Source organism: Micromesistius poutassou (genome assembly GCF_964030765.1).
Source record: "Micromesistius poutassou genome assembly, chromosome: 11".
Taxonomy (NCBI): domain Eukaryota; kingdom Metazoa; phylum Chordata; class Actinopteri; order Gadiformes; family Gadidae; genus Micromesistius; species Micromesistius poutassou.
Window position 1 is genome coordinate 16,088,352 of NC_140281.1, and position 27,147 is coordinate 16,115,498.

Sequence of the window (27,147 nt, forward strand, 5' to 3'; positions counted from 1 at the left end):
TGTGGAATGTGTCTTGCTGGGAGCCAATGACTGACCAGTATTTCTGTTTCTATGTTCTTCCAGATATAAACATGGCGGGTGAGCCCAAGCCATACAGGCCAAAGCCGGGAAACAAGCGACCACTGTCAGCTGTGTACAGGTAAGAACCGATCACAACTTAATGCCCAATCATACCTGTTTACAGGTAAAGCCCAATCACACCTATGTACAGGTGAGGACAGTTCAAACCTGTGTACAGGGAAGACCCAAACACTCCTTTATACATATGAGAACCATTGCCACCTGTGTACAGGTAATAACCGATCACACCTGTATACAGGTTAGACCCAAACATTCCTGATAACATATGAGAACCATTCCTACCGGTGTACAGGTAATTACCTATCACACCTGTATTCTGGTAAGACATTATATCTCCTGTATACATAGGAGAATGATTCACACCTGTGTACAGGTAATAACCCATCACACCTGTATCCAGGTAAGAACCTATCACCACATATGTATCCAGTAAGAGACAATCAAACCTGTCCACAGCTAAAGAAAAATTCACAACTGACACACAATCAAAATTATTATTATTTATTTTTAATCGCAATTAGTTATTTTTTCTCATTCAGAAAATAATTAATAAAGCTAAACAAAGTAAACTTAAAAACACCTGTGGACAGGTAAGTCCCAAACCCACCTGTGTACAGGGAAGGCCAAAGGTCCCCTATCAGTTATTTTTTGTCTTGTAATTGTTCCCAAGTTCAACGTTAGAAATGATCCTGAATATGTCATATCACTGCTTAATTACACACACACACACACACACACACACACACACACACACACACACACACACACACACACACACACACACACACACACACACAGTTTTGTTTTTGTTGTTGTTTGTTTATTAATTCACTCCAGTTTAATCCATCATTACTGCAATGCACTTCTCAAAACTCTAAATGTTAATATGCTCTGTGTTAGTAATTTTTGAAGGGGAAAAAAGAGAATGCCAAACTAACAGAACTAACAGTCGTCTTTTCCAAATTAAAATGGTAATACATTAATCCTTTTTAAAATCCCACTGAGAGAATTAATGCTTTCATGGATTGTGTTCTAACTCTGGATTCTACGTTTAGCATTCAGTTGGCATTCATTTCTTGGTCACAGTTAATTCAGTTGTTTTATAAATGGCTGCCATTTTAGCTTTTTAGGTTTGTTCCATTTGAAGCTTTGCGGCTCTTATTGCCGCTAGCTTGTCATTAAATAGAGCGTGTCCATTATGGCTAAACTGCTTGGATTTGCTTATCTTCAGTCTTGACAGATCCAAAATAGTTTCCCTAAAACATCTGTTACCATTTCTCTCTCTCTCTCTCTCTCTCTCTCTCTCTCTCTCTCTCTCTCTCTCTCTCTCCCCTGTTTCCACCAGTGGCTACGAGTTTGACTACGAGTACTACAGAGATGATTTCTACAGCAGGTACGTAATCATTTCAAATCCAACATAAAAAAAATTTAAAAATGTAATTGAACACAAAGCTATCCATGCTGATAGAGTGCAAATAATTTATACTATAGATTATATAATAGTGAATATATCACTTGAGATACAGGATATTTTTTTATTAAACAATAGCCGATGATCTACAGCTGGGGTACAGTCCCATCTTCCAGGGTAAAACTAATTAAAAACGAAACTCAAAGCAAGTCAAAGTATCAGAGTGGGAGATATATGTTATGTATAAATATATTAGGCCTCATTAGCGAGGCAGTGCCTGGCATTTTTCCAGCGGGCCGCTCAATTCCTCCTTTTTCCCGGGCAGGTGGCTAGTGCTCCGCCTGGCATTTAGTGATCCATCCCTCATGCTTTGCCCACGCTGCTCTGAAGGGGAAGGTTGATGGGACCATGATTGCCTGCGATGGCTCTTCCATCTTCGTGGGGAAGAGGGATGTTATTGTACTTTGGAAAGAGAGACATGAGAGAGATTTGAACGTTGGCCTGGCTAGCAGTCTCTCTGTCCTTGGCAGAGTTTCCCTGAAGGACACTCGTTGGAGGAGTGGTGAGCAGATTGCACCTGAGAAATAGGTGGTGGCTGATTGCTTTAGGAATGGCACGCCGCCTCCTCGAGATACTGTACACCTGTAGGTTAGCCACGGCATCATCTGATTGGTGGGAGGAAATCGATAGAAGGAATGGAGGATATTGATTGAACAGTGAGCTACAGTGGGGAATGTTTACAATTGTGTTGGTTCCCTTAGTAGGTAATAGTCATTTAATAATCCCAGATGGGAAACTGAGGCGATGGAGCATTTTGTATTGTTTGCTCAGAAAAATCACCAAACTCAGCTTTTATCCTTGCTGTGTTGTTTCATTTGTGAATAACTTTGTATTTTATACATACGTATATATATATATATATATATACTTGAATATTATATAGTTTTGAAAGCGCTATATAAATAAAGTTTGATTTATATCGACACACACGTACCAACTTTTTATATACTTATATAAATATGAACTACTTTTGAAAGCACTATATAAATAAAGATTTATACCCACCCACCCAAACCAATGTCCCCCACCGCAGGCTGTTTGACTACCACGGCCGCGTGGCCCCGCCCCCCAGAGCCGTCATCCCCCTGAAGCGCTCCCGGGTCGTGGCGCCCTCCACGCGCCGAGCGAAGACCACCTTCCCCGTGAAGACCTCCTCCTCTTCCTCCTCCTCCTCCTCCAGACCCCCTACCTCCTCATCGTCCTCCACTGGCCCCAAATGTGAGTAGGGGCCCGAGTAGGGGGATCAGACAACAGTGATCAGCTGTGTCGTCTTAATTTCCTCCGTTCCATACAACCATTCATCCATCCATCAATCTGTCTGTCCAGAAAAAACGTTTATCCCATCACCCATCCATCCATCCAGCCCAGCCAGCCATTCAACTTTCTATTAATCAGGCCACAGACGTTCATCTAACTACCTATCTGTCTATCCATCAATCCAACCATCCCTCCGTTTGCATCATCTGCTCGCTATGTTGTTTACCGTTTGTTGTAGACGATGTCAAACGCTTCTATTGGCATTTCTATAAGCGGTTATTGAACTATTGTTTTAGATATATAGCACTGCCTACCAGCACTTTACAAAAGCCATCTGACCGTGACTAATGGATTACCATGCCTGCTTCTGCACTGACAGGCAATATACTGTATGATTTCCAATCGCCAATTAGGCTAATTGGCAGCTACACGTTTCCAATTAGCCTAATTGGAAATCACCAATATCCAATTAGTCCATATAAACAAGCTTAATAAGGTACAGCCTGCCTCACCTGGGCCACAACTGTCCACAGTGTTTATTGGCTGTTGTGATTAACCTGTGAAACATGGCAACTCCACTGCACCCTCTCTGTAATTAGTCTCACAACAACAGGGTCTCCCTCGGGGCCCCCTGTGGTCAGTTGTTTCCCTGTCAGTTTTTTCCCCCGGCTGCAATATAATTGGCTGTGGCGCGCTTGTGTGAGTGTGTGTGTGTGTGTGTGTGTGTGTGTGTGTGTGTGTGTGTGTGTGTGTGTGTGTGTGCGTGCGTGCGTGTGTAGCTGTTGTTTTTGTGTTCAGGCTTGGTGTTATCAGCACAGACAGCTTGGTGAGATCTGTCATGGGAACATTTGCACCGGTTGTGTAGTCCAGAGACGGAAAAAAAAACGAAACACATTCAAACTCCTTTTTTGGGGGCCGAGTCGATGAATTCTCCCCTCTATCGAGGCAGTGGCCCTGTGCGTCGGAGAGACTAATTTGCCTCTGCCAGTATCATGAAAAATGGCTGTTTGGGTTTGCGCTGGCGGGGGGAGATTGGCTTGGCGGAGTAGGAGGCCGGTGTGTTGGGTCGATTGTCTGAAATGGTTCAGGAAGTTTAGGCTCTCCTCGCGGTGTTCAGGTCGTAAATAAACGTTTGTCAGGGGCCCATTGATCACGTGGACATTTATCCACTAGTTGTGGTATTGAGCGACTAGTCCCCCTGCCATGTGAATGGTTAAATATGTGGAGATAGGCCCTCGGTCCGGGCAGGCAATTAGGCTTCTCTGAAACTACCACACCACAACCACCAAGTTCTGGCAGCAGAGATGAGAGTTATAAATAATTTGAACTTTGAGCTAGCTGCTGCCCTTTCAAACAGCATATACACTATCTTCACAATATCAACATTTCTGACTCTACAAGTTGTGCTGACTTGCTCCGAGTTCTAGCCGTGTTTGAGTGTAACCAAGCCACATTTCTCCGTTATAAAGGTCGCTGTGCATTTTCTAGAAATCGGCCATGAGACGACTCTCATATTATCAATGCCAACCACTGATTTTCTCTCACTGCAACTCACGCTCAATTTTTCTGTTTCAAATGAGCTCAGCAGCGACAGCCCCTGCAGGTCAATATCAATTAATACAAACATTTAAATAATATGGACTAGCGTTAATCCACAGGACGAAAAACCAATTTTTTGCCAGGGTAATTAACCAAAATTAGCTTCCACTGCCTCTACTTTGAAATCTTTGTTAGTGCCAAATGAGGACCTTTTTTTTCACACTCATTAATTTTTTTCCTGGCATGCCGGGGACACGCTTAGCCAGCCAAATGATGACAGATAAGGACTTGTGTGTTTGTCTCTTTGATAACACAAAGGCACAAAGCCTGTGGCTATCGAAAATAAGCGACTGTTCCAGACGTTGTTATCATCAAAGAACGGCTAACATGGAACTGCAAGCAAACTGAGATTCTGCTAAAATAAGTGCCAACATGTGTGTTTGTGTGTGTGTTTGTGTATGTGTGTGTGTGAGACGCTCTGCCAAATCACACAGATTTCACAGTTTCCTCCCGGCACGAATGTTGGTTAGGATCAAGCGATAAATCTCGGGGATTAATCAACCGCCGCACCATGTTGAGATGAACTCAGAGGATGTAAACATTATGCAGAACCGTCTCACACAAACACGGGTATCTTCTGATATCTCCTCTGCCTGTCCTTCCCTCCACCTGATTACAAACTAATTCAGCTCCTACACACCAAACCTCCAGGCCTCCGAGGCGTGTTTGGTGGTCTGTGGGGGGTGCAGTCGAAAAGGCAATGTTAAACCTGACTTAATCGAAACTGATTTGTGTGGATGTGCTTTAAGGTGAACCTTGCTGTATGTATGGTGTGCCTCCGGGAGCTGTTGGGGAACGGTTGCGAGGACTTGACTCACCGTGTGCGTGTTTGCTACCAACTCGTCAAACTCAAACCCCACCCATCCACCCACCCACCCACCCACGCCGTGTCTTGCCAGGCTGTGATAGGTGTCAAAGGGATTTTACAGCTCCCCTCTCTGATGTCTCTGTCAACTGCCCTCCTCTGCCGGCGCCCCCGCCGACGCCCACCTCTCACCCTCAATCTCCTGAAACGACACACATTGGAGAAGGAGATTAGGTTTTTCTTTTAAACTTTTTTTTCAGATTTTTTTTTATGCTTTAATCAGCTTGGGGTTTCCAGCTGTGAAATAAATAATTCAACCCTCTCCTTCTCCCTCTGTCTCTCTCTCTCTCTCTCTCTCTCCCTCTCCCTCTCCCTCTCTCTCTCCCTCACTCTCACTCTCTCTCTGCGTCGGTCGGATGGGGACAGTTTGAATTGAGGGAGACATATCTGAGAGAGCGCATGGGGATTAGTTTTTGGCACGTCAAGGTTTAGCTGTCGACGTTGAGGCAATTTCGTGTGATTTGCTTGTACTCGGTTATTTATCCACATTCACGAGTCCTCGGGGGAGCAGCGTTGAAGCAGTAAACATATTTTCATGTAGAAATCGGCTGTCTGGTGGATTTCTGTTGCTTTGCTGCAGTTTGAAAAATGCCTCAAATCATCCCAGGAATGGGGTTATATGCAGCTTACTCATATATACGCTACATATAAGTGCATTGAAATCTCAGATTACAGGTAATTTTATAAAAGGTAGAAAAGAATAACTAACAGTTGCAATATGTCACATTGCAACAATAGCCTCCATTTTGGAAGTTTAGGAGCATAAGAATGTTCTTTTTGTATTATTAGTAATGGGCTTTGTCATTGGTTAGTAATTAATGGTGAAATTATTTGTCTTTATGGGAAGACGTTGTGTTTGAAACTGGCCCAGCGTTTCTCATTTCATTAGCCTAGGTTACGGTTAAGAGCATTGCCCACAAAAATCCCAAGATGCATTCTGATGTACAAGAATATGATACAGTACGAAGTACCCTATAATGACAAAACATTGCCTATATCCTGTTCGATGTGTAATGTTCTAAGTTTAAGACTTCTTAAGTTAGTTGATGGAGTTGGGATATAAAAGTCCAGATTGGAATGTGTCTGCATCTTCAGAGTTAAGACTCTGTCTAGTATGAATTAGTGCCAAGGTGCCTTTGAGCACAATGAAAGAGTCATCACGCTTTTATTGGGACACTAACTTTAGCGTGTCAAAATAAAAGCCAGATCCATTTGTTCAGGTGAATGCTCAGTCATTGTAACATTCATTTTGCTAAAGAAATAATGCCTTCCTTTCTGTGGTTCTTTTCAAATTGCATAATATACAGCACTGTGGCAATGCAGGTTGTTTTGATAACGTTAAAGAAAGACTTAAGCTGTTGCCTCGGTTATGCTTCACGCAAACATCAAACAGCCGTAAAGCTAACATCAACGGCTACATGCACTAGCGGACTCAAATTTAACACCAAGGCACGGCATGGCGCCGCTAAGCCACACGCTAATCTCCAAATTGAAAACAGCAGGGGGTCACATTGGTTACAGGGGCAGCGTACGCTACGAGGGAGCCTCAGTGAAGTCTCTGGCTCTAGACTAGGACTTGGGGGACACACCTGAAGAAACAAGTGACAAGATTTCGGGTGTTAGCTAATGATAAGAAGAAAAGGAGTGATAAGCAGCGTACCAAACTGGCTATGTGGGCCCCACTCGTCACAGGGGCCACAGTGTGGTCTTGCGGTTCTAAACTAGGGAGGAGATTGCGGCTAACACTTATGACCGGTGTTAGCTAACGATAAGACAAAGCTTGTGATGAGCAGTGCACCCAACGTGATATGGGGCCCACAGCAACATTGGTGGACTAGATTAAAACGTTAGCCTCCCTGAAGAAATGAGATGGTGGCTAAAGCGTTTTTGGGTGGTTTTAGCAAATGACAAGACAAAGCCGGCGATACCGATCGCCATTGCAGAGGAAATGTTCCAGTGAGATGCAGGTGGAGGTGGGGGTGAAGATGATGATGATGATGATGATGATGGTGATGATGTTTATAATAACAACGATGATGAAGGGATTTATGTGCGTGTGTGCGTGTTGTCAGCGGTGAAGACGGACCAGCTGCAGATCATCAAGCGGGAGCTGGGACAGATCAAGGTGAAGATAGACTCCCTGCTGGGACGCCTGGACAAGATTGAGAAGCAGCAGAGATCCGAGTGTGGTGAGCACCGTGGATCCATGACATCATCACCATGGGGGAGGCGAGGAGCAGGTTGGGCTTGGATACAGAGTGCGAGAGATGGAGAGGGGAAAGGTGGAGAGAGAGAGAGGGGGAGAGCGAGAGTAATATTTTTTTTTGGGAGTGTGGAGGACAGAGTGAGGGCGGAGGGAGAAGGGAAGAAAGATTGATGGCAGGATATATATAGAAAAGGAATGGATAGAGAGAGAGAGAGATAGAAAGAGGGAGAAAGAGCAAGAGAGAGAGAGAGAGAATGTAGAAAGATATAGAGAGAGTGAACATAGAGAGAGGAAGATGAAAAGGAGAGAACAGGGTGGATATAGAGAGAAGGGGAATTCGCGGAAAGATGAGAGAGTGCTACAGAGAGAGGGGGGGAACGGATAAAGAGAATGAATAGATGGGAAAAGGGGGCGATAGAGAGAGTGTGTGGGCTACAGAGGGAGGTGGATACGGGGGAAGAATAGCCGGAGAGAGAGATAGCGGTGCGGAGAGTGAGACGAGGTAGTGCGGGTGGTGTAATAACCCGGGACACACTGGGAGAGGAGGATATGAAAGGGAGAGGTGTGGTCCATCCGTCTTGCTGACGGGCCCAGAGATAAGAGGGAGAGCTGCCGTCTGTCATGAGGGCCAGACAGCGCCGCCGCATCTCTGACGCTATAGAGGGGCTTTCTGTGAAAACCAGACCAGAGGACAAGTATGGAGGGCAGATATAGAAGCTAGATACAGAGGCTAGATATGGAGCGTAGATACCTCTGGAGGACAGATTTTTCTGGGCGTTTAACTAACAAGCTTTGGTGATTTGATCCGTCTTCACTGGTACTGCCCAGTGGAAACAGTGCCATGTTGTATGTGTTCAGTTCTTCAGTTAGAGACTTTTATCAGAGGAAAGGTGTGATGAACTGAGACAGGTGTCATTAAGTGGCAGGTAGGAAGTGAGGTGCCTCTCTCACTCTCTCTCTCTCTCTCTCTCTCTCTCTCTCTCTTTCTCGCTTCTCTCTCGCTTCTCTCTCTCACTCTCTCTCTCTCTCACTCTCTCTTTCTCTCTCTTTCTCCTCTCTCTCTCTCGCTTCTTTCTCGCTCATCTCTCTCTCGCTCTCTCTCTCTCTCTCACTCTCTTTCTCCTCTCTCGCTCTCTCTCTCTCTCACTCTCTTTCTCCTCTCTCGCTCTCTCTCTCTCTCTCACTCTCTTTCTCCTCTCTCTCTCTCTCTCTCTTTCTCTCATCCTCCCATTCCCTTTTGTCTCAAGGCTTTTTATTGGCATGGCAACGAAACATTTTTATATTGCCAGAGCATTTAAGAACATGATTTCACTCTCTTCTCCCCCCACTCTCTCTCGCTCTCTCTCTCTCTCCCTCTCTCCCTCTTCTCTCTCTCTCTCTCTCTCTCTCTCTCTCTCTCTCTCTCTCTCTCTCTCTCTCTCTCTCTCTCTCTCTCTCGCTCTCTCTCTCTCTCCCTCTCTCTCCCCTCAGACGCCCAGAGGAAGTATGAGGAGAACTGCGACTCCCTGAACGAGGAGTCGGTGTCGGAGGCAGGGGAGAACTCGGGGGAGGAGGCGGGGGAGGAGGCGCTAGATGGGGAGGCGGGAGCGCTGACTGACGGGGGAGAGGAGGACTACGACGAGGAGGGGAGCCGCCATCTGGTAGGAGGAGGGGTAGGAGGAGGAGGTGGAGGAGAGGAAAGAGGAGAAGGCTGGAGGTGGAGGAGAGGGATGAGGCAGAGGAGAGGAGGTGGAGGAGAGAGATGAGGAAGAGGAGAGGAGGAGAGGGATGAGGAAGAGGAGGGGGAGGAGGTGGAGGAGGAGAGAGATGAGGAAGAGGAGAGGAGGTGGAGGAGAGGAAAGAGGAGAAGGCTGTGGAGAGAGGAGAGGAGGAGGAGAGGAAAGAGGAGAAGGCTGGAGTGGAAGAGAGAGATGAAGAAGAGAAGAGGAGGAGGAGAGGAAAGAGGAGAAGGCTGGGGGAGGAGGAGGTGGAGGAGAGGAAAGAGGATAACGTTGTGGAAAGAGGAGGCGAGAAGGAGGAGAGGGGAGCGGAGGGAAGAGGAGAAAGCTGGAGTCAGAGGAGAGAGATGAGGAAGAGAAGAGGAGGAGGAGGTGGAGGAGAGGGATGAGGGAGAGGAGCTGGAGGAAGGAGGTAGAGGAAGGAGGTGGAGGAGGGAAAAGAGGAGGAGGAGGAGGTAGAGGAGAGGGATGAGGAAATGGAGAGGTGGAGAGGAAAGAGGAGAAGGCTGGGGGTAGAGGAGAGGGATGAGAGGAGGAGGAGAGTGAGATGAGGAGCGGCGATGACAAGTAGCTGTCAGGGGATGGGGGTTGAGGGTGTATAAATCGAGACGATGGTGGGAGAGGTGGAGGGGTGGAGTGGTGGAGGAGAGAGATATTTTGGGAGAGCGAAATACAAAGAGGAAAGAAACTGAAGGGAGGATTGATAGAGAGAAAAGAGTCGGTTATATAGATATAGATATATAAATATATCTATATATATAGAGAGAGAGAGAGAGAGAGAGCGAATGAGAGAGAGAGGGCTGAAGAGAAGGATAGAGCGAAATTACGATATTGAGTGGGGGAATGAGCTTATTTGAAATAGAGAGAGAGAGAGGACCGCTGGGGGGAGGGTTGGGGGTGGGTCATGGTGGGCAGGCTGTCTCGCTCCCTGAAAGCTAATTCTCCAGAATTATTCATGGACTGAGATGTGCGGGCAAGCGAGGTTCACATGAGTGAGCGGTGGGGGCGAGCAAGGTTAGAACAGGCTGACAGTCTCTCCTTGGTGCTGACTCTGGCCTCCAGAGTAGAGCCAAGGTTTCCACACACACACAAACACAGAGACATACACACAAACATTGAGACACACACTAACACACAAAATTTGTCTCTGGCCAAAAATCCCTCATGACTACACACAGATAAAAAACACACTTTCCTGTTTGCATGCTTTTAACCCCTTAGTCATATAATAGCATTAGCCTTTTTTTGAGAAGCCTTTGCCAAAATTATAATGTGACTATTTCATATTCTCATCGCACTTTGCTGCACTAACTGCTGTGACCTGAAATATTTAGTTTGGAATGTGTCAGAACTACCTGGCTCAGAGCAGGAATGACATTGGGAGACCACACCGATGTTACGTTTAACCAATTATTAGATAAACACTAAACAAGGAAAGTCAAATGCATCAGTATGGGTCAAACCAAAATGTAGTGCATGTCAGTAATGTGATGCAGTGTAGAAAGTAGAGGTGTGGGGAGAGAAGAGGAAAGAAGCTGCAGCCAGCCCTCAATAGCGGAAGGCCAGAGCAGCAGATGAGAGAGCGAGCTTCAGTGGAGGAACTGCTTTTATTCTCCCTCCAATCAGCAGCCCATTAGCCGCCAAGCTAACCCAGACAGCTCCCCCTGCAGACCAGGAGGAAGAGAGGCAGACAGATATTCATAAGCAAAGCCGGGTAGAGTGAGCGGTGGGGCGTGACATCACTCCCCCCCAAAAACAGAGATCCATATCATGGGACTCTGGGAAATCTGACAATTTGAGTGTCTTTCAAATGAAAGACACTGTCCCCTTTGTGTCGCGTTTATGATATTGCTTCGTACTGTATCATATTCTATCGCTATATTATGATGAGATTTCATGTCCCAGAACACTATTTTGTGAAGGAGAAATGTTTATTGTTATTGTTGTAATACAATATGTCAGCTGGATTCCATTAAAATACTGTCCTTTGCTCTTTTCTCTCCAGATAGAGAACCATGTTTCTGATATTGACAACTGAAGCTGGGTGAGATTATTTGTCTCCTGTGGATAACCCCATAGATCATCATGTGTCCTCACCCTAACCATGAACCACACATTAAAAACCTGTAAACGTGAAGGTGGTGGAGTTAAGTTCAAATTGGGTACGGTTAAATCATGTTAAATCATTGTAAATTTAGGTAAGGATCTAGTGTTAGGTTATGTTTAGGTTACATTCGGTTATGGTTTGCAGAGTTGGGCAAATCTCTGCAAATATGAAGAAAAGAAAATCGTTGCTCTGAAGACGGAAGTTAGACAGCAGGCCAGCAAAAAACATGCAATGGTGTGGCAAGATTAATGCACAGCAGTAATGTATTTATTGATTATTTGACTTTCATAAAAGAATATCATTACCTTGTACAAACCAGTCATTTAGCAGACTCTTTCATTTGAATCAAAGTGCAGTGAATTCAGACACAAATCCTCAACGAGCAGACAGTGGTTAGTTAGGGGGCGTCTTGCTCAAGGATGCCCACAGCTCAGACTGTAGACATTGAGGGTTGAAGCACAAGACTCTCCTGCTATTATTAAAAAACATTGACAGCTCAACGCCTGCTGTAAATGGAACAAGCAGCGGTCTTCCCAAGGGAGCGTCTGCAAACATTAAGACATTAATCCGTGTGACATTTCCGAGGCCAATGCCGGCAAAGGGTGGCTAATGCGGTCAGTGATAAAGAAGGCTATAACGACATACTAATGATGCAGAACGGCCCCTAAACAACATCTATCTGGCAGTTACCGCCGGGGGAAAGGGCGGCGTGATGCCAGAGGGTGTACCCCGCTAGGGTGGTGCTTGCTGGTGCTATAGCCACCAAGAAATTAACTATCGTCTGCCTTCCAGTACAGTTTTCAACAATCCCGTCCGCCCGCAGCCCCGTGCCACCCCGTCAACAATCCCGTCCGCCCGCAAACCCCTACCTACCCCTACCTACCCCCCCTCAACAATCCTGTACGCCCGCAAACCCATACCCCCCCCCCCCCCCCGTCAACAATCCTCAGCACCATCACTGAATAATTCCGCCCCACCGTAGCACCGGCAAGAAAAAAACGCGCCACCACTGACCCCCACCCCTCGCCCCCGAGACTTGTGGGTAATGACGCGGGCGCTCCATCCATCGAGTTCAACGTCATTTATTAGCTTGTTGGTGGTAATGGCGTTTGTGTTTGAAAACTTGAAGACTTTTTTTCAGATCCTTCAAAGTGCGACCATTTCAACCTTTTACAAAATAGCAGCGCGAGCGATCTCAATATCAACTGTGAATTTGGAATCGTGAGAAAGACCTTTGAAGAAGAAAACTGCACTATTCAGACGTCATATCTACAACTTTTCCACCTTAAACCTCTCCACAAAATAAGAGCGTGGGAGTGTGAATATGTAATTAACACACGCTCCGTGCTCGTCTATACAGATAGAGAACCCCATTTCAGATATTACATCTGAAGCTTGGCATTTTTAATCCTAAATCCTTTTTACAAAATAAGAGTGTGTATGTTGAGTGTGAAGATGGCGCTATCCTCTCTCTCACTCTCTCCGTCGTTCCGCTGGCTGTGCAGGCATCTGCTCATCCAACACTCACCTGAATACAAAGGAGCTCCCATGTCTCCCTTCTCCTCACTTTCTCTATCTACCCCCCTCACACCACCCCTCCCCCCCGGCCGTGTGTCCACTCGTTTAAATTCTACCCGTGGCCATGTGGAGAGACACAACTTTCCTATTTAAAAAAAGGCTGAAATGTTCACACACACTCACCCCCCCCCCCCCCCCACACACACACACACACACACAGCTACAGACATGCTGGGTTTGAATATGATCACAGGTAGACAGAGCTTTTTTGCTGTTATTCCCATGATGCATTGCCTTCCCCCTACACGTCCTCAACCTCAACCCACACCTAAAACCATTTCAAATGCATCATTGGAAATATCCATCATGCTGCAGCACCCCCCTATATATATATATATATACACAGTATATATTTATTTGTAAATCTTTTTTTCATACCCCATACCCTCTCTGCACACGCGTTTAAAAAGGACTGAAAGATTGGTCTGTGATTATGTGAGCGAGCGTTTTTATATATCACAACCGCGGGGAAAGATCTATTAGAACTGGGGTCCGGGAGGATTAGCGAACGATGGCTAGCTCTTCACCCCCCTACCCCGCCGCCTCCCCTCGGCGCTAGCCCTGACAGCCCCTCCGCTCTAGTTTGTAATCCCCAGAAGATGTGTGTGACATTATAATAAGCAGCGGATGCCACGTAGCGCAGCCGAATCAGCCCCCTAACGTGATGTTCTTTCCTTCCTCCGCCCTCCTCCACCCTCCCCGCCTCTGTTTGTTTCGGCGCCCGTCGCTCCAGCTAGCGCGTGTCGCCAGCGTTTCCGCTCAGCCTCGATGGATGAACTCATCCGTCTTCTCCTCCTTCCAGACACACGACGGCGGAGGAATACACCCCCTCCCCCCAGGACCAGCTTACACCCGTACGGGTGGAGTCGCTCCAAGTTGTGTTCGAATCCCTCCCCTTCCCCGCCATTTGCAGACACCCCCCCGACGGATCATCATGAAACACTTGGCGGCGATGCTCGCCCTCTTTCTAAAAGAAAACATGTTGAAGACACACCTGTAAAGTATTTTGGCTTTGTGACACTTCACGGATAACTCTTTACGTTCTGTGTTTTTCTTTTGGCAAACGGACATCGGACGTCGTTTCCGAAAGGGAAGGAGTATTACATAAAGCCAATTTTTGTATTTTATTTTGCTTCATCTGATGTGATTCCTTAAGGGGGAGTGTAATTAAAAAAGTGTTTCTCTCAATGCAGCTTTCCACACAGTGACTGGAAATGAACCAAATTGTTGATGAATTATTAATGAATCACGGCGAAATCAATTTATGTTTATTGGAAGTCGGTGGGGTGGATCGTGTGCTGAAACGCATTGTTCACGTTGTATTCATTTAAAATTGATCCCTCACCTAGTCTTCGCCCCGATGAGCTCTGTTTTGCTCATGTTGGACCCATCGCTCTACCTTAACCAGTGATGGCTTCACATACTCAGAAGGTTGTTTATGTATTTTAAATCCCAACTCGCACACCTGGCCGTTCCCGATATTCCCAGAGTTTGTTTGGAAGATATGCATTACAACGAAGGGGAACAAATATTTTTGTATTCTAAGAAGTCGATCAAGCAAAAGGGTTCACACCATGTTTATCTTGTATTTTAACAAAATGTCGGTGATGTCTTGCAAAAACTAAAATGTCCCTGCTTCATTACCATCATACATTTAATCTGGTCATTTTTAGCAGTATTTGGGGTTACTACTACTATTATTATTATTATTATTATTATTATTATTATTATTATTATTATTATTATTAATATGACTCACAACTTAAGCAACAATTCTGCTTTGGAGTTTCCTTGTAAATAGATTGTGTCATACTTATTTTAAATAGAGAAATTGGGGAACAATAAAGAAAAAATAATAAAAGTTCATATTAGACATCAGTATGATGAGGTGAGTTGAGTCTATATGCTTTATAGGAGAAATTCAGAAGTCTTAAATGAACTGTTATATAGAATGTACATTTTTTGTATGAAAAGAGATTTGACCAAAAAAAAGAGAAATAATTTTTTTATTAAAAGCATGTTTATTGTACCTTCTACTGTATTTTAATTTAATCATGAAGTAAAATCAACGTGAAACCATGCAGATTAATTATTTGTGTTCTTCTCTGTCAATAAAAGAGTTATTCTTTGTGTCACACTTGATTTGTCCCACTTTTGTTTGTTACAAACACTTTCTTTAACAAATAAATATCACACCAGAAGTCTTTAATCAATAAATGTCATACCTGACATGTCTTTAACAAATAAATATCAGACCAGAAGTCTTTGACAATACCGTACCATTATTAGGTGACAGGCGAGAGATCTCTCGGAGCACTTCAGAGAGGTTTCAATGAGATAATGATAGAGTGATGATGTACGGTGGAATTTAGTAATTACAGGTTTCACTGACATCCCTAAATCTTTGCAGCCTCACCAGCACCAGTTAGGAATCCATTTTCAGATGTCATCCATTAAAACTAATTTATGGACTCTCATTCCATCTTGGTGTGTTGGTACTTTGGTACATGTCTCAAGTCAACCCCTCACAAAATGGCAGACAGCAAAAATGGATACTATATGGATATAGTGGTGATACCATGAGCATTACATGACATTAAGTTATGAGACATTACTTTTAGTGACCTGTTTTTAGGCTATAGGCTATACAATTTTGGGCTATATTGGTTGATTGATCAATCCATTTATTGGTAAATGTATTGGTCCATTGGTCGATTAGCTACAGCACTAGTTATTTATATATGGACCGGTATATATACTATATGTATGTAAATTAACCCCGTTTCAGCTTGACTTTGAACACTATTCCATAACAAAAATTAATTGAATGGAGCATCTACAACTGTTGGAGAGTTGTTATCCCCATGGTTAAGACTGAGGCTCAAGCTAGTGCACGTTGTTGAGTATGAGTGTTACAATTAGAAATGTTGTGAATGAAAGAAATTTGGCACATACCACTTATACTATAAGGGCTATACTATAAGGGCCAGGAAGCAACAGTCAACAACAACATTTCCCGCTCCCCAGCCTCGGGGGAGCACCACATCTGTGGCATCAGCAATAGCACACCCTCTCGGTGTCACAATGTCACGTCGAAGTAACAGAGACGATGTTTCGTTCAGTGGCGCTTTACCTGACCGGGCTGGGTGGATAGAGAGACTATTGAGCCCCACAGGGGACATCATGACCATTGCCAGACCAGCCAATCCATCCAATCACATCCCTCCCACGATGAGCCCTGATGTCATTTCCTGTTTCCCCTGGAAATAGGTCTGATGGCTCTGATGGCGGGTTCATGTCGCATTTAATGTTACACACGATTAAACCTCATTCCATGCACAGTAAAGGAACACAACACAGACAGACCAACACCCTGTAAAACACACACACACAGACTCTGTTAAACACACACAAGGTACAACACAAACACACGGTTCAACACACACGTGTGTGGTATAACAAAACAGCACACACTCCGCGAAACAACACACTCCCATGAAAAAACAAAATACACAAACTAAATCAGAAAAAAAAAAAAAAATCAGAAAAACGCAAAACACACACAGACACACTTAAAGGAGAACTCGATTTTTAACCCCATTTTTGTTTTCCTGAGGGTCACCCCATGTTGAGGGAAGCTAAAAACCAGACTAAAATTGATTCGACCAAGCCAGAGATCTGCACTGGCTGCCGACGCTACAGAATAGCTATAACGCTAACCTAGCTCATTTAACTCAAATAGTGTGGCGAAACAGTATAAACTTTGTGTTTTTGCATGAAAACACTCCATGAATATATCCAGAAAGCCCTTACTAGCTGATAGCAGAACGGATGCGTGCGGATGGGAGCGCATCCGTTCTGCTATCAGCTAGTAAGGGCTTTCTGGCTTTCTGCGGTGAGTGTTTACATGCAAAAACGCAGATAAACGCAGAAAAGTTTATACCGATCAATTTTCGTCTGGTTTTTAGCTTCCCTCAACATAGGGCGACCCTCAGGAAAACAATAATGGGGTTAAAAATCGCCAGAGTTCTCCTTTAATTGTATCCAATAATTCCAGGCTAAACAATGCTAACAACCATGACGACCAGTACCATTTCCCATTTCCGGTTAGAAGCGAAAATACGTAGCTGGTAGTACTTTAGTGAGAGTATGAGTTTGGGCTCCACTTGTGCTGTTGTTGGTTGCACAAACAACTCAATAATACAACTTTTTTTTTAGAATGTGACTGCTTTGTGCTAGCCGCTATGTAAACAGCACTCTACCAGAAATGGAAAACCGGCGGGCCACTATGAATCATGGGAAATAGAACGGTTGCAGAATAAGTTGGATTGTAACATACTGAGTGTCTGCAACTCTTAATTAATCCACGGATCAATGTGGAACAATCGTTCACCCATTAAGATTACAGGCCAGAGAGACGTCCAACAAAAAACACATTATCCAGCATTTATCCACCCATTGCACTAAGGACATCAATGCTAACAGGCTAATGAATGGATTAATGTGAAATCCATTCATTCATTCATTCCTTCATTAGACTGTACAACTCCATTAGACACCGGCTGACTGGGGCTGAGCAGCAACAACTGGTTTAGCTATTCTCTAGTCTCCCCGCCAAGCATAGTGAAACGGGAGGTTAATGAAAGCCAGCATCAACGCTCCAGCTTATTAGGCATCTATCTTTGCGCCGTGGTGGGCGGGGGGACCCCCAGCTGCTCTCGTTTAACCTATGCATGAGGAAACCACTCACCCGGAATAACACACACGCTCACTGCTTTCCTACGGAGGATTGATTGCGAGCAGGGGCATAGCCAATGCAGGCGCACAGGTGGGGAGAATTCTGATCCATTTCACTGTTCATTGGCTCTGAATGATGTCAATCAAATCGTCCAGAAATGTTCTTGCAACAAATTCACGTAGGGTGCAATTTAACGCAAGTTCAATTTTGAAAAATGCCAGTGGAGTTTCTTAGGACCATTTCCTGGTTAAATGCTTGAACCTGACTTGAATACTCCATGTAATTGTGCACTAAGAGGTATGGCTTGTAGAATCATTTTTTTGATTTTCTGTTCCTGATTTTTTCCCCCATTTGTTTTGTTTGGTTGAAAGACTGTGTCATAGAGAACACAGTTCTTCACTTAGTTCAGATGGTTAGAGACAAGATGAAGAAAAAAGTTTAAAAGATGAGTTTATTCCGATGAAACAACGTAGTTGCAGAGTAAAATAAGTGCACCTTTAGGTCAGTCTCGAGGGTGAAATGAAAACATGGCGTGAACATTGTTTTGTTTCGCCAGTGTTTGAGCTCTGCCTTAAATGAGGAGCTTCTCCTGATTGGCTCTTGGGAGCTGTCTGACTTAACCAAGTCAGACAGGGTGTTTGTGGGAGAACTACTTCCGGGGTTTGGTTAGGTTTCCATCGTTACTGGTTTCCATGGACATTATCTGCTTGTATGGGCATCGGTCGTCGTGCTAGGCCTGGGCCCTTTGGTATGTGTTGTTGTTTCAAGGAACCCTGAGACTGTTCTATGTCTGTCTGTCAAGCAACCTTTGGGTTCACAAAGCCATGTCCATCTATGGTGACACTGAATCCCCAGATGGGGTTAACAGCCTAACTGAGTTCCTCAACATGGGAAGAGCACAGTCTGAACCTAAAAGGACAACATCTATCATCTTCCTGTTTTCTCTAAAAGACAATCGTAAAACAAACACATATGACTATCATAAGGCAATGTCCCAAACACACTTATACATTTGTGAGATTCAACACTGCTACTATTTACTTACTAAGCCTGGGTTTGTTTGTTTGTGTGTGTGTGTGTGTATGCATTTGTGTGTGTATGCAAGTGTGTGTGTGTGTGTGTGAGAGAGAGTGTGAGTGTGTGTGTGTGTGTGTGTGTGTGAGAGAGAGTTTGTGTATGTGTGTGTGAGTTTGTGTATGTGTGAGTTTGTGTGTGTGTGTATGAGAGTTTGAGCATTCAAGAAAGATGTTTTCAGTAGACATATCATCGTCTCCGTCGTATGCGGACCGAGAGGTTGAAACAATGGAGTGTCGGAGAAATGATATGGACCCAAAGCGAACTGACAGCTGTCTGCTGAAACATCGCTTTCTCCTCCATGTTCGTTTCAATCTGGACTTCAGAGAGTCAAAGCCAAAGTTAATTTCCCCCAATTCCTTTTCCCCCATGGTCGAGATAAACCCCACTAGGAGTCTTTACTTGTTGTGGAAGTACCAGAGAGTCTGAGAACCCGACGCAGTCTGTAAGATTCATAATATCAGAGAATACCCCTGTCAGTTCAGCTGCGGCGCAATGAATGAATAAAGATCGAAGATAGTTATTTTACAACCTCGTTGATGAGAAACATTTAGAAAAAGATTCAACACTGCTACTATTTACTTACTAAGCCTGGGTTTGTTTGTTTGTGTGTGTGTGTGTGTGTGTGTGTGTGTGTGTATGCATTTGTGTGTGTATGCAAGTGTGTGTGTGTGTGTGTGAGAGAGAGTGTGAGTGTGTGTGTGTGTGTGTGTGAGAGAGTTTGTGTATGTGTGTGTGAGTTTGTGTATGTGTGAGTTTGTGTGTGTGTGTATGAGAGTTTGTGTGTGTGTGTGTGTCTGTGTGTGTGTGTGTGTGTCTGTGTGTGTGTGTGTGTGAGAGAGAGTTTGTGTGTGTGTGTGTGTGTGTGTGTGTGTGTGTGTGTGTGTGTGTGAAAGAGAGTTTGTGTGTGTGTGTGTGTGTGTGTGTGTGTGTGTGTGTTTACACAAAAAAGGGAAGTGAAAATCCTGGCTTATCTGGTCAGTATCAAATCAGCGTGTTTACTCGTCCGGCAAGCGGCGGTAGCCTAGCGCCAAACTGTGACCCAGCGGTCGGCGCCGTGTCCACCGCGCCCCTGCCGAGCACGCTAACACGGCAGAGCGCAGTCCGGAGTCACCTCGGCCACCACGCTCTGCTGTCGGCCCCGCCGTTTGGTTCATTTACTTAATCAACAACAGCAGCACAGACATACGGCCCGCTGGAAGAGAACAAGACTCTCCCGCTGAGCTCGGTCGAGGTAAACACACCACATTCTGCCTCCAGGAACACCGGGCTTCAAACAACGTCGGAAACACTCTCCACTTTCTCTCTCAGCCACCTCTATGTATTCACCAGCCTGCCTGTCTTCCTTTGTTTGTCCTTGTTTACCTATGCAGACATAGGGGGGGGGGGCTGCGGAGAAAATATAGAAATAAGCAGGAAAAACCTAATTAAACACAGAAGCCATAAGTTGGCGGGATATCAGCTTGGCGGTGGATTCCTCATTTCCCTCGCCACCTGCGTGGATCGTCATTAACATTTATATGATATTAGCTCACGGCTGCGTTGTGTTCGTATTTTTCCGAGGCCGCTATTAAAATGATTCTGCAAGTGTTGCCAATAATCTGTGCATCACACAGCGCGGCTCGATGCCACGTCTTCGCGTCTTTCCCCCTTCCGCTCGGCGGAGACTCTTGGGAATTAGGGAGTTTTGTTTTTATACTATTTATGTATTTATGTATTTTCAGATTTCATTAATTTCTCTTTGAGGGTGAAGAGGTTAAAATCGGGCCCCACAGATGATTCTTATGGTAATTTCTAACTGCTGTGGTTGTTTCACTTTATGAGACTTCTCCTTTTAATTCCTTTCGCTACCGCACTCTTGCTGTCGTCTTCCCAAGGAACATCAGCATGACGATTTTATCGCTTTTTTCTAAATTCATAATTTGAAAAAACAAAGTGACAATTTCCTGCAGTCGTGCGCTACATGGGCACTCAGTAGGTGTGTGAATCTGATTGTCGGTCAGCTCAGAAATGTTACAGAAATGATAAAACAACACATACTGCACCATATTTTATTTTAATGGTGTAGCAATTTCCCATTTAGGCTACTGAAAGATAAAAGGCAGTAATATGGTGGTCTGTAACATGGTGGGGTGTAATATGGTGGTCTGTAATATGGTGAGCTATATGGCACACTGGAAACGGAGAGAAACCGGTGTGTTATGAGCTCATGTGATATGAATACACTCTTTGGAAAGGCGGGCGAGCGGTGTATAGGCAGGGAGAACTCCCAAATGAGAATATAAGAGAAAATTATTCATTTATCAATCGTGGTTTTGTAGATGAGGGCAATATGAAAAACAAAGCCGGTTCTAAAGTTAGATGAGTACTGATTTGACTGAGTCTAGTGAATCACCTAAACCACTCTGGTCAGTGTAATGTTATGCACCACTATGTATTCCTCCATGTGGAGGTCTGAATCTGTGAGCAGCATTCTATTGATAATGTCGATACACATGATTCATAAGTTAGAGGCTTCTCCTAAAAATTGATAAGCAAGTAGAAAGAGGGATAGGTTACACGATTTAAAGAGATTACAGACAGACAGAGAGATTGAGTGGAGGCAGGGCAGGCTGGTAGACAGACAGACAAACGGGCAGACAGACAGGCAATTGACAGAGACAGAAGGCTGGCAGACTGACAGAAAGGACAAGATGGAATGATTACAAAACAGGAAATCAGACAGACCATCTGACAGGAAGCCAGCGTGAGGTGGTGGCGGCAGTCGGGAGAGAATATATATTTAACAGGAAGCGTGCTCTCTCTCTCTCTCTCTCTCTCTCTCTCTCTCTCTCTCTCTCTCTCTCTCTCTCTCTCTTCCTCCTCCTCCTCTCCTCCTCTCCTCCCCCCCCCCACGCCTCAAGGTGTCTGTGTGTAATTGAATCCTGGTCTTTGTGTTGCTCTCAGTCCACACCGTCCACCGAGGCCGACTGAGGATAAGGATGTGAAGGCTCCCCCAGGGTCCTAGTGTCCCCCGGGCTGATACAGCAGCCGGGCGGTTGCTGATACAACACAGACAGGCTCTATTATGAGTCTCCATGGCTGAAATGATAACACAGGGCTAAAGCTGCTACCATATAATTAGGAACGGAGGAGTGCTGGGAGAGGGAGAGGGAAAGAGAGAAATAAAGACGGAGAGGGAGTGGGAGATTTAGGGAGAGAGAAAGAGAGAGGTTGAGATAGAGTGAGACAGAGACAGTGAGGAGGAGAAAACGTGAATGAGGGAGAGATAGACAGAGAGAGAGAGAGAGACAGAGCGGGAGAGGTAGGGAGAGAGAAAGAGAGAGGAGATAGAGAGAGAGACAGAGAGGGAGAGGTAGGGAGAGAGAAAGAGACACAGTACGTTTACGCGCACAGCTTAATTAGATTAAAGCCATAGCTCGACTATGCTCCTCAATTGGACAACTGCAATTGTCCGCGTATACATGGCGGTGAGTAAATCCATTCATTGGCTGAAGCGTGTCATACCCCGGTATGTTAGGTGGCGCTGTACCCATTTCAACTAGTGTTAATAGTGGTAACCTCTTTACGTCACCAGCAACAACAAACTCAGGCGGCATTCAAGAAAGATGTTTTCAGTAGACATATCATCGTCTCCGTCGTATGCGGACCGAGAGGTTGAAACAATGGAGTGTCGGAGAAATGATATGGACCCAAAGCGAACTGACAGCTGTCTGCTGAAACATCGCTTTCTCCTCCATGTTCGTTTCAATCTGGACTTCAGAGAGTCAAAGCCAAAGTTAATTTCCCCCAATTCCTTTTTCCCCCATGGTCGAGATAAACCCCACTAGGAGTCTTTACTTGTTGTGGAAGTACCAGAGAGTCTGAGAACCCGACGCAGTCTGTAAGATTCATAATATCAGAGAATACCCCTGTCAGTTCAGCTGCGGCGCAATGAATGAATAAAGATCGAAGATAGTTATTTTACAACCTCGTTGATGAGAAACATTTAGAAAAAGATGTAGTTTTAATTCAGCCTTGGGTTAAATCGAAGCGTAGTGTGTACTGAATGCATGTTGATGATGATACACTCCTTATAGGGGGTAACTACATTGGCACGACACCGGCTTCCTCCATCTTCTGCGCCAGCTTTTTAAATAAATCACCTATCCGAAGTGAGTTGACAGCTGTCTACTGAAAACGGTAGGGAGGTAGGGAGAGAGAAAAGAGAGAGGAGATAGAGAGAGAGAGAGAGAGAGAAATAAGAGAGGGAGGGAGGGAGGGATGAACAGAGAGAAAGACAGAGAGGGAGTGGGAGATTTAGGGAGAAAGAAAGAGAGAGGTTGAGATAGAGTGAGACAGAGACAGTGAGGAGGAGAAAACGTGAATGAGGGAGAGATAGACAGAGAGAGAGAGAGACAGCGCAGGAGAGGTAGGGAGAGAGAAAGAGAGGATATAGAGAGAGAGACAGAGAGGGAGAGGTAGGGAGAGAGAGAAAGAGAGAGACAGAGCAGAAGAGGTAGGGAGAGAGAAAGAGAGTAGATAGAGAGAGAGAGAAATAAGAGAGGGAGGGAGGGAGGGAGGGATGAACAGAGAGTAGGGAGAGAGATAGAAAGTGAGCGAGGGAAAGGGGAGTGCTTTCGGTATCCGTGACAGCTGCTGTAGCCGAAACAATTACACTCTCCAGAGAGGTCAGGGTGCAATCACACACTGTCACACGTTAACGGCGCGCTAGCATCAAATGTCACCATTAGCATTCATGCAGAGGCGAGCGTTCCCGTGGAACAAGAGGCGGCGAGTGACAGAAATGTCTTGTTTTAAAAACGCAGACGCAACTGAGGCTGCTCCGCGCTCGGCCGTTGGGGGATGTGTTTGGATCGGTGCGGTGTTCAGGCTAATAGAAAATATTTTCCCGCCATAACTTGAACCACTACTTTCCACTTCTATTGTGCTTTTAGACATGTTTGGATGAAAGAAAGTAGACAGGATGGTGTAGTGGCTGTTTGACAGACAATATACAAACTCTGCTTCTTTACATTTTTACATTTAGGGCATTTAGCAGACGCTTTTATCCAAAGAGACTTTCAATAAGTACATTTGTCAGAAGATGGAAAAATAATATTTTGCTGTCGGTACAGTTAGGATGTTCATAGAAACAAGTGCCAAGCACTAACACTTGTTAGGTAGCTAGCTAGGATAAGATGCTACACAATGCTAAGTACTATTTTTACGTGCAAGGATGCACAACATACAATAAGAGAGTAAGGGGTGGGGGGGTAAAGAGGGAACACCGGACCTGAGGAATTCAAACCTGTGCCTCGAACCTGTGGCAACTGCATCCCCCACTAGTCTAACATGCCTCCCTCCTCTGCACTGCCAGAATATCTAGAGAACTAATAGCTACTGAACTTTACGATGTCTACAATTTATCGTTTTAGCCAGCCCATCTGAGTGATCTAGTCACCTTTATGTGTGCAGTCCTTTATCAATGACCGCTGTGCAGGGCTGGGCAGGTACACTTTGAACAACAACGACAGTTATATGCCCAAGATAACATTCTCTGATATCTGGACCACGGGAGTAAAACCTCCCAAGCTAGCCACGATGACAGAAAGTCTGCTGTGCTTTCCGAGACATTTGGGCGGGACGGGAAGAGGAACGTTTCAAAATGAACCAGATCTGTCTCATCTCTCAGGTTCTAAATTGGCTATCGATCTACATCATGCCATGGAATGGCCTTGCATACCGAAAATAAAATAATAAAGAGGGAAACGGTGCTGCGGAAGCAGTGATGGCCGGGCATATCTGAGTCCTGGATTGATTCTGTACACGTGGTGATCCGTGGAGCCCGACCAACGGTGACTCCAGAGGGGGGGAGGTGGGTGAGGGTGGGGGGAGAAGGATTGTCAAGGGGGGCCGCGTCTGACAGCCCCAGTGGTCGATGCGTGCAATCAGTGGAACGGCGGTCTCTCCGACGGACGGACCCCAGGGTCTATCCCCTCCCTGGATCCACCGACCGCTGAATAGGAAGTGGCTACTCAAAATACGTTTTTCCCCTCCATTCATCAGCCTGAAAGGAACCGACGCAATCAATACCGACGGCAAAATGGAAGCTGTGGTGGCGGTGGTGGGGGGAGGGGGAGGGATGAGGGGGGGGGGGCTTAGTTTCTGAGCCGGTAACTTGTGTAGATGGGGGAATAGAAGATCTGCTCTAACATGGTCTGACGTGGGAGAATTGAGGATCGTACTGATTACTGAGAAAGTGAGGCTGCCAACCATTTGTTTACATTTGTTTGCTAGTTTGCCAAAAAAAACGATTTGCTAACAATTATCGCTTTGGGTTTAAGGGATAGTGTTAAGTGGTTTGGATGGGTTTCGTTAAGTTAAGTAGGCCTGCTCCTTCTGCTTTCTTTAGGGTTTTTTCCTTTAAGTGCATAGATCTGAAAAGGTTTGTCACAACAGTTTATTAAATATGTTTTTTGAACTTCAATACAATTTACGAACTTTGATGAAAAATGCCAAACTATACTATAACCCTCCCGGAAGGTTGTTGTTGTATTCATCAGATTTTTTTTTCTGTACCGTATTTCTGCCAAGGATTAGTTAAAGAGCCAACAACAAATCTGATGCAGAAAAGCATTTACCCCAACAAGGTTGGGATATTTTCTATCTGGGTATTATTCATTTCCCTGATACAGGAGCATGAAATTGGATTAGTTGGAGAGATGATGCAATTTTCTCTGGAAGATATATTAAATCTCTTCAGACGATACCGCCACTACGCCATTACGACTCAAACCACCGCCGCCTCATCACATGATTAGACCATCATCATCACATTACACCATCATCTTCATCAGACACTTAATATAGGCCTAATGTATCTGCATCTATGGGGGGCCAAGAAAACACTCACAAAATAGATCTAATCCCTTTTAAAAGATTCTGAAATGGTAACCCTAGCCTTTATGTAAAAAGTTCTACCATAAAAATGATAGGTTGATCAACCGATGGATCGAGGTTGATCAATAGATGGATCGAGGTAGATCAATAGATTATCAGGTTGATCAAAAGATAGATAGAATATAGATAAATAGATTATCAGGTAGTGAAATAGATACATGGAAGGTAGATCAATAGATGATCAGGTAGCTCAATAGATTATCAGGTAGATCAGTAGATCGATATGGGAAATAGGAACAATGACAAGATCAAGATACAAGCCCATCACCGTGCGGTGGTGGGCTTGTAGAAGCAGAGAAGGTTATTTGATAAAGGTCAGATAAAGTGCTTCAACCTTGTGCCCAAACAGGCCTGGTCATACTGTGCCACAAACCGAGACGCAGACCACCAACTAATCTTCCCCCTGCTTGGTATTCAGCAGCGCCTGCCTGCCTCTGCCCGTCAGTGAGTCTGCTCAGAGAGAGGATGAAGACGTGGGAAACTGAGAACTTTGATAAATTGAGCCAGATACTAGAGTCCAGAGTGAACCCTGATAAACAGAGTGAGATACTAGAGTCCAGAGTGAACCCTGATAAACAGAGTGAGATACTAGAGTCCAGAGTGAACCCTGATAAACGGAGTGAGATACTAGAGTCCAGGGTGAACCCTGATAAACGGAGTGAGATACTAGAGTCCAGGGTGAACCCTGATAAATGGAGTGAGATACTAGCGTCCAGAGTGAACCCTGATAAAAGAGAGTGAGATACTAGAGTCCAGAGTGAACCCTGATAAACGGAGTGAGATACCAGAGTCCAGCGTGAGCAGACACCAGGAATAATGACCCCTAGACCACTCTCACTCTTCTCACTCTTTTTCTCGATGTCTCTCACCCTCTCCCCCATCCTTCCTTTCTCAGTGTCTCGTTCTGTCTAAACTCTCCTTCGCTTTCCATCTCTTTAACTCACCATCCTTCTCAAAGTCACTTTCTTTCTCAAACCCTCTCGCTGTCCCTTTCTCTTTTCCTCACCTTCTATTTTTCTCTCACCTGTCACACTCACTCCCCCTCCCCCATATTCGCTGTCTCTCACCTCCCACCTCTCTCTCACCCCTCCCCCTTTTCTCTCCCCCACTCATTATTCTCTCTATCCCTCTAGAGCAGGGTCGACGGTAAAGGGAGGCCATCTTCATTAATGTTTTTTAGAAATATATATCATCTGCAGAAGGAGATAACGTTGCGTTGGAGACCAGGGAACCATCGGAAAAACGTTGAGACAGAAACCATCGTTGAAGGATACAGACTCTGAGGGTGGGGGGGGGGGGGGAGGTGGTGGAGGGGGGAGGCGTGGGGGGGAGTGGGTGTAGCCTGCAACTCAATCACCGTGACAGCAGTAAGACGCTTGTTTAATGACTTTGTAAATGCAGGGGTGCAGGGGGCCCGGGTCTGGGGGTCTGTAGCTGTCTGGCGGGCGGCGGCTGTTGTGACGGCTGACATGATGTTTATAACGAGGTGGGATTAGGGTGACGGAGAGAGG

The 27,147-nt window shown here is 45.1% G+C and overlaps 1 protein-coding gene across 1 annotated transcript in view; it reads left to right on the forward strand.

Annotated features, from left to right (window-relative positions):
* Positions 1-11,235, forward strand: part of ralylb (RALY RNA binding protein like b) — a gene marked incomplete at both ends in the record, with an annotated part of 53,585 nt that extends 42,350 nt beyond the window's left edge. The window contains 6 exons of the mRNA XM_084474963.1: positions 64-139; positions 1,427-1,474; positions 2,586-2,770; positions 7,346-7,462; positions 8,950-9,119; positions 11,203-11,235. Coding sequence (XP_084331089.1) covers positions 64-139; positions 1,427-1,474; positions 2,586-2,770; positions 7,346-7,462; positions 8,950-9,119; positions 11,203-11,235 — 629 coding nt within the window. The remainder of the gene's footprint in view (positions 1-63; positions 140-1,426; positions 1,475-2,585; positions 2,771-7,345; positions 7,463-8,949; positions 9,120-11,202) is intronic.
* Between the last annotated feature and the right edge of the window lie 15,912 nt (positions 11,236-27,147).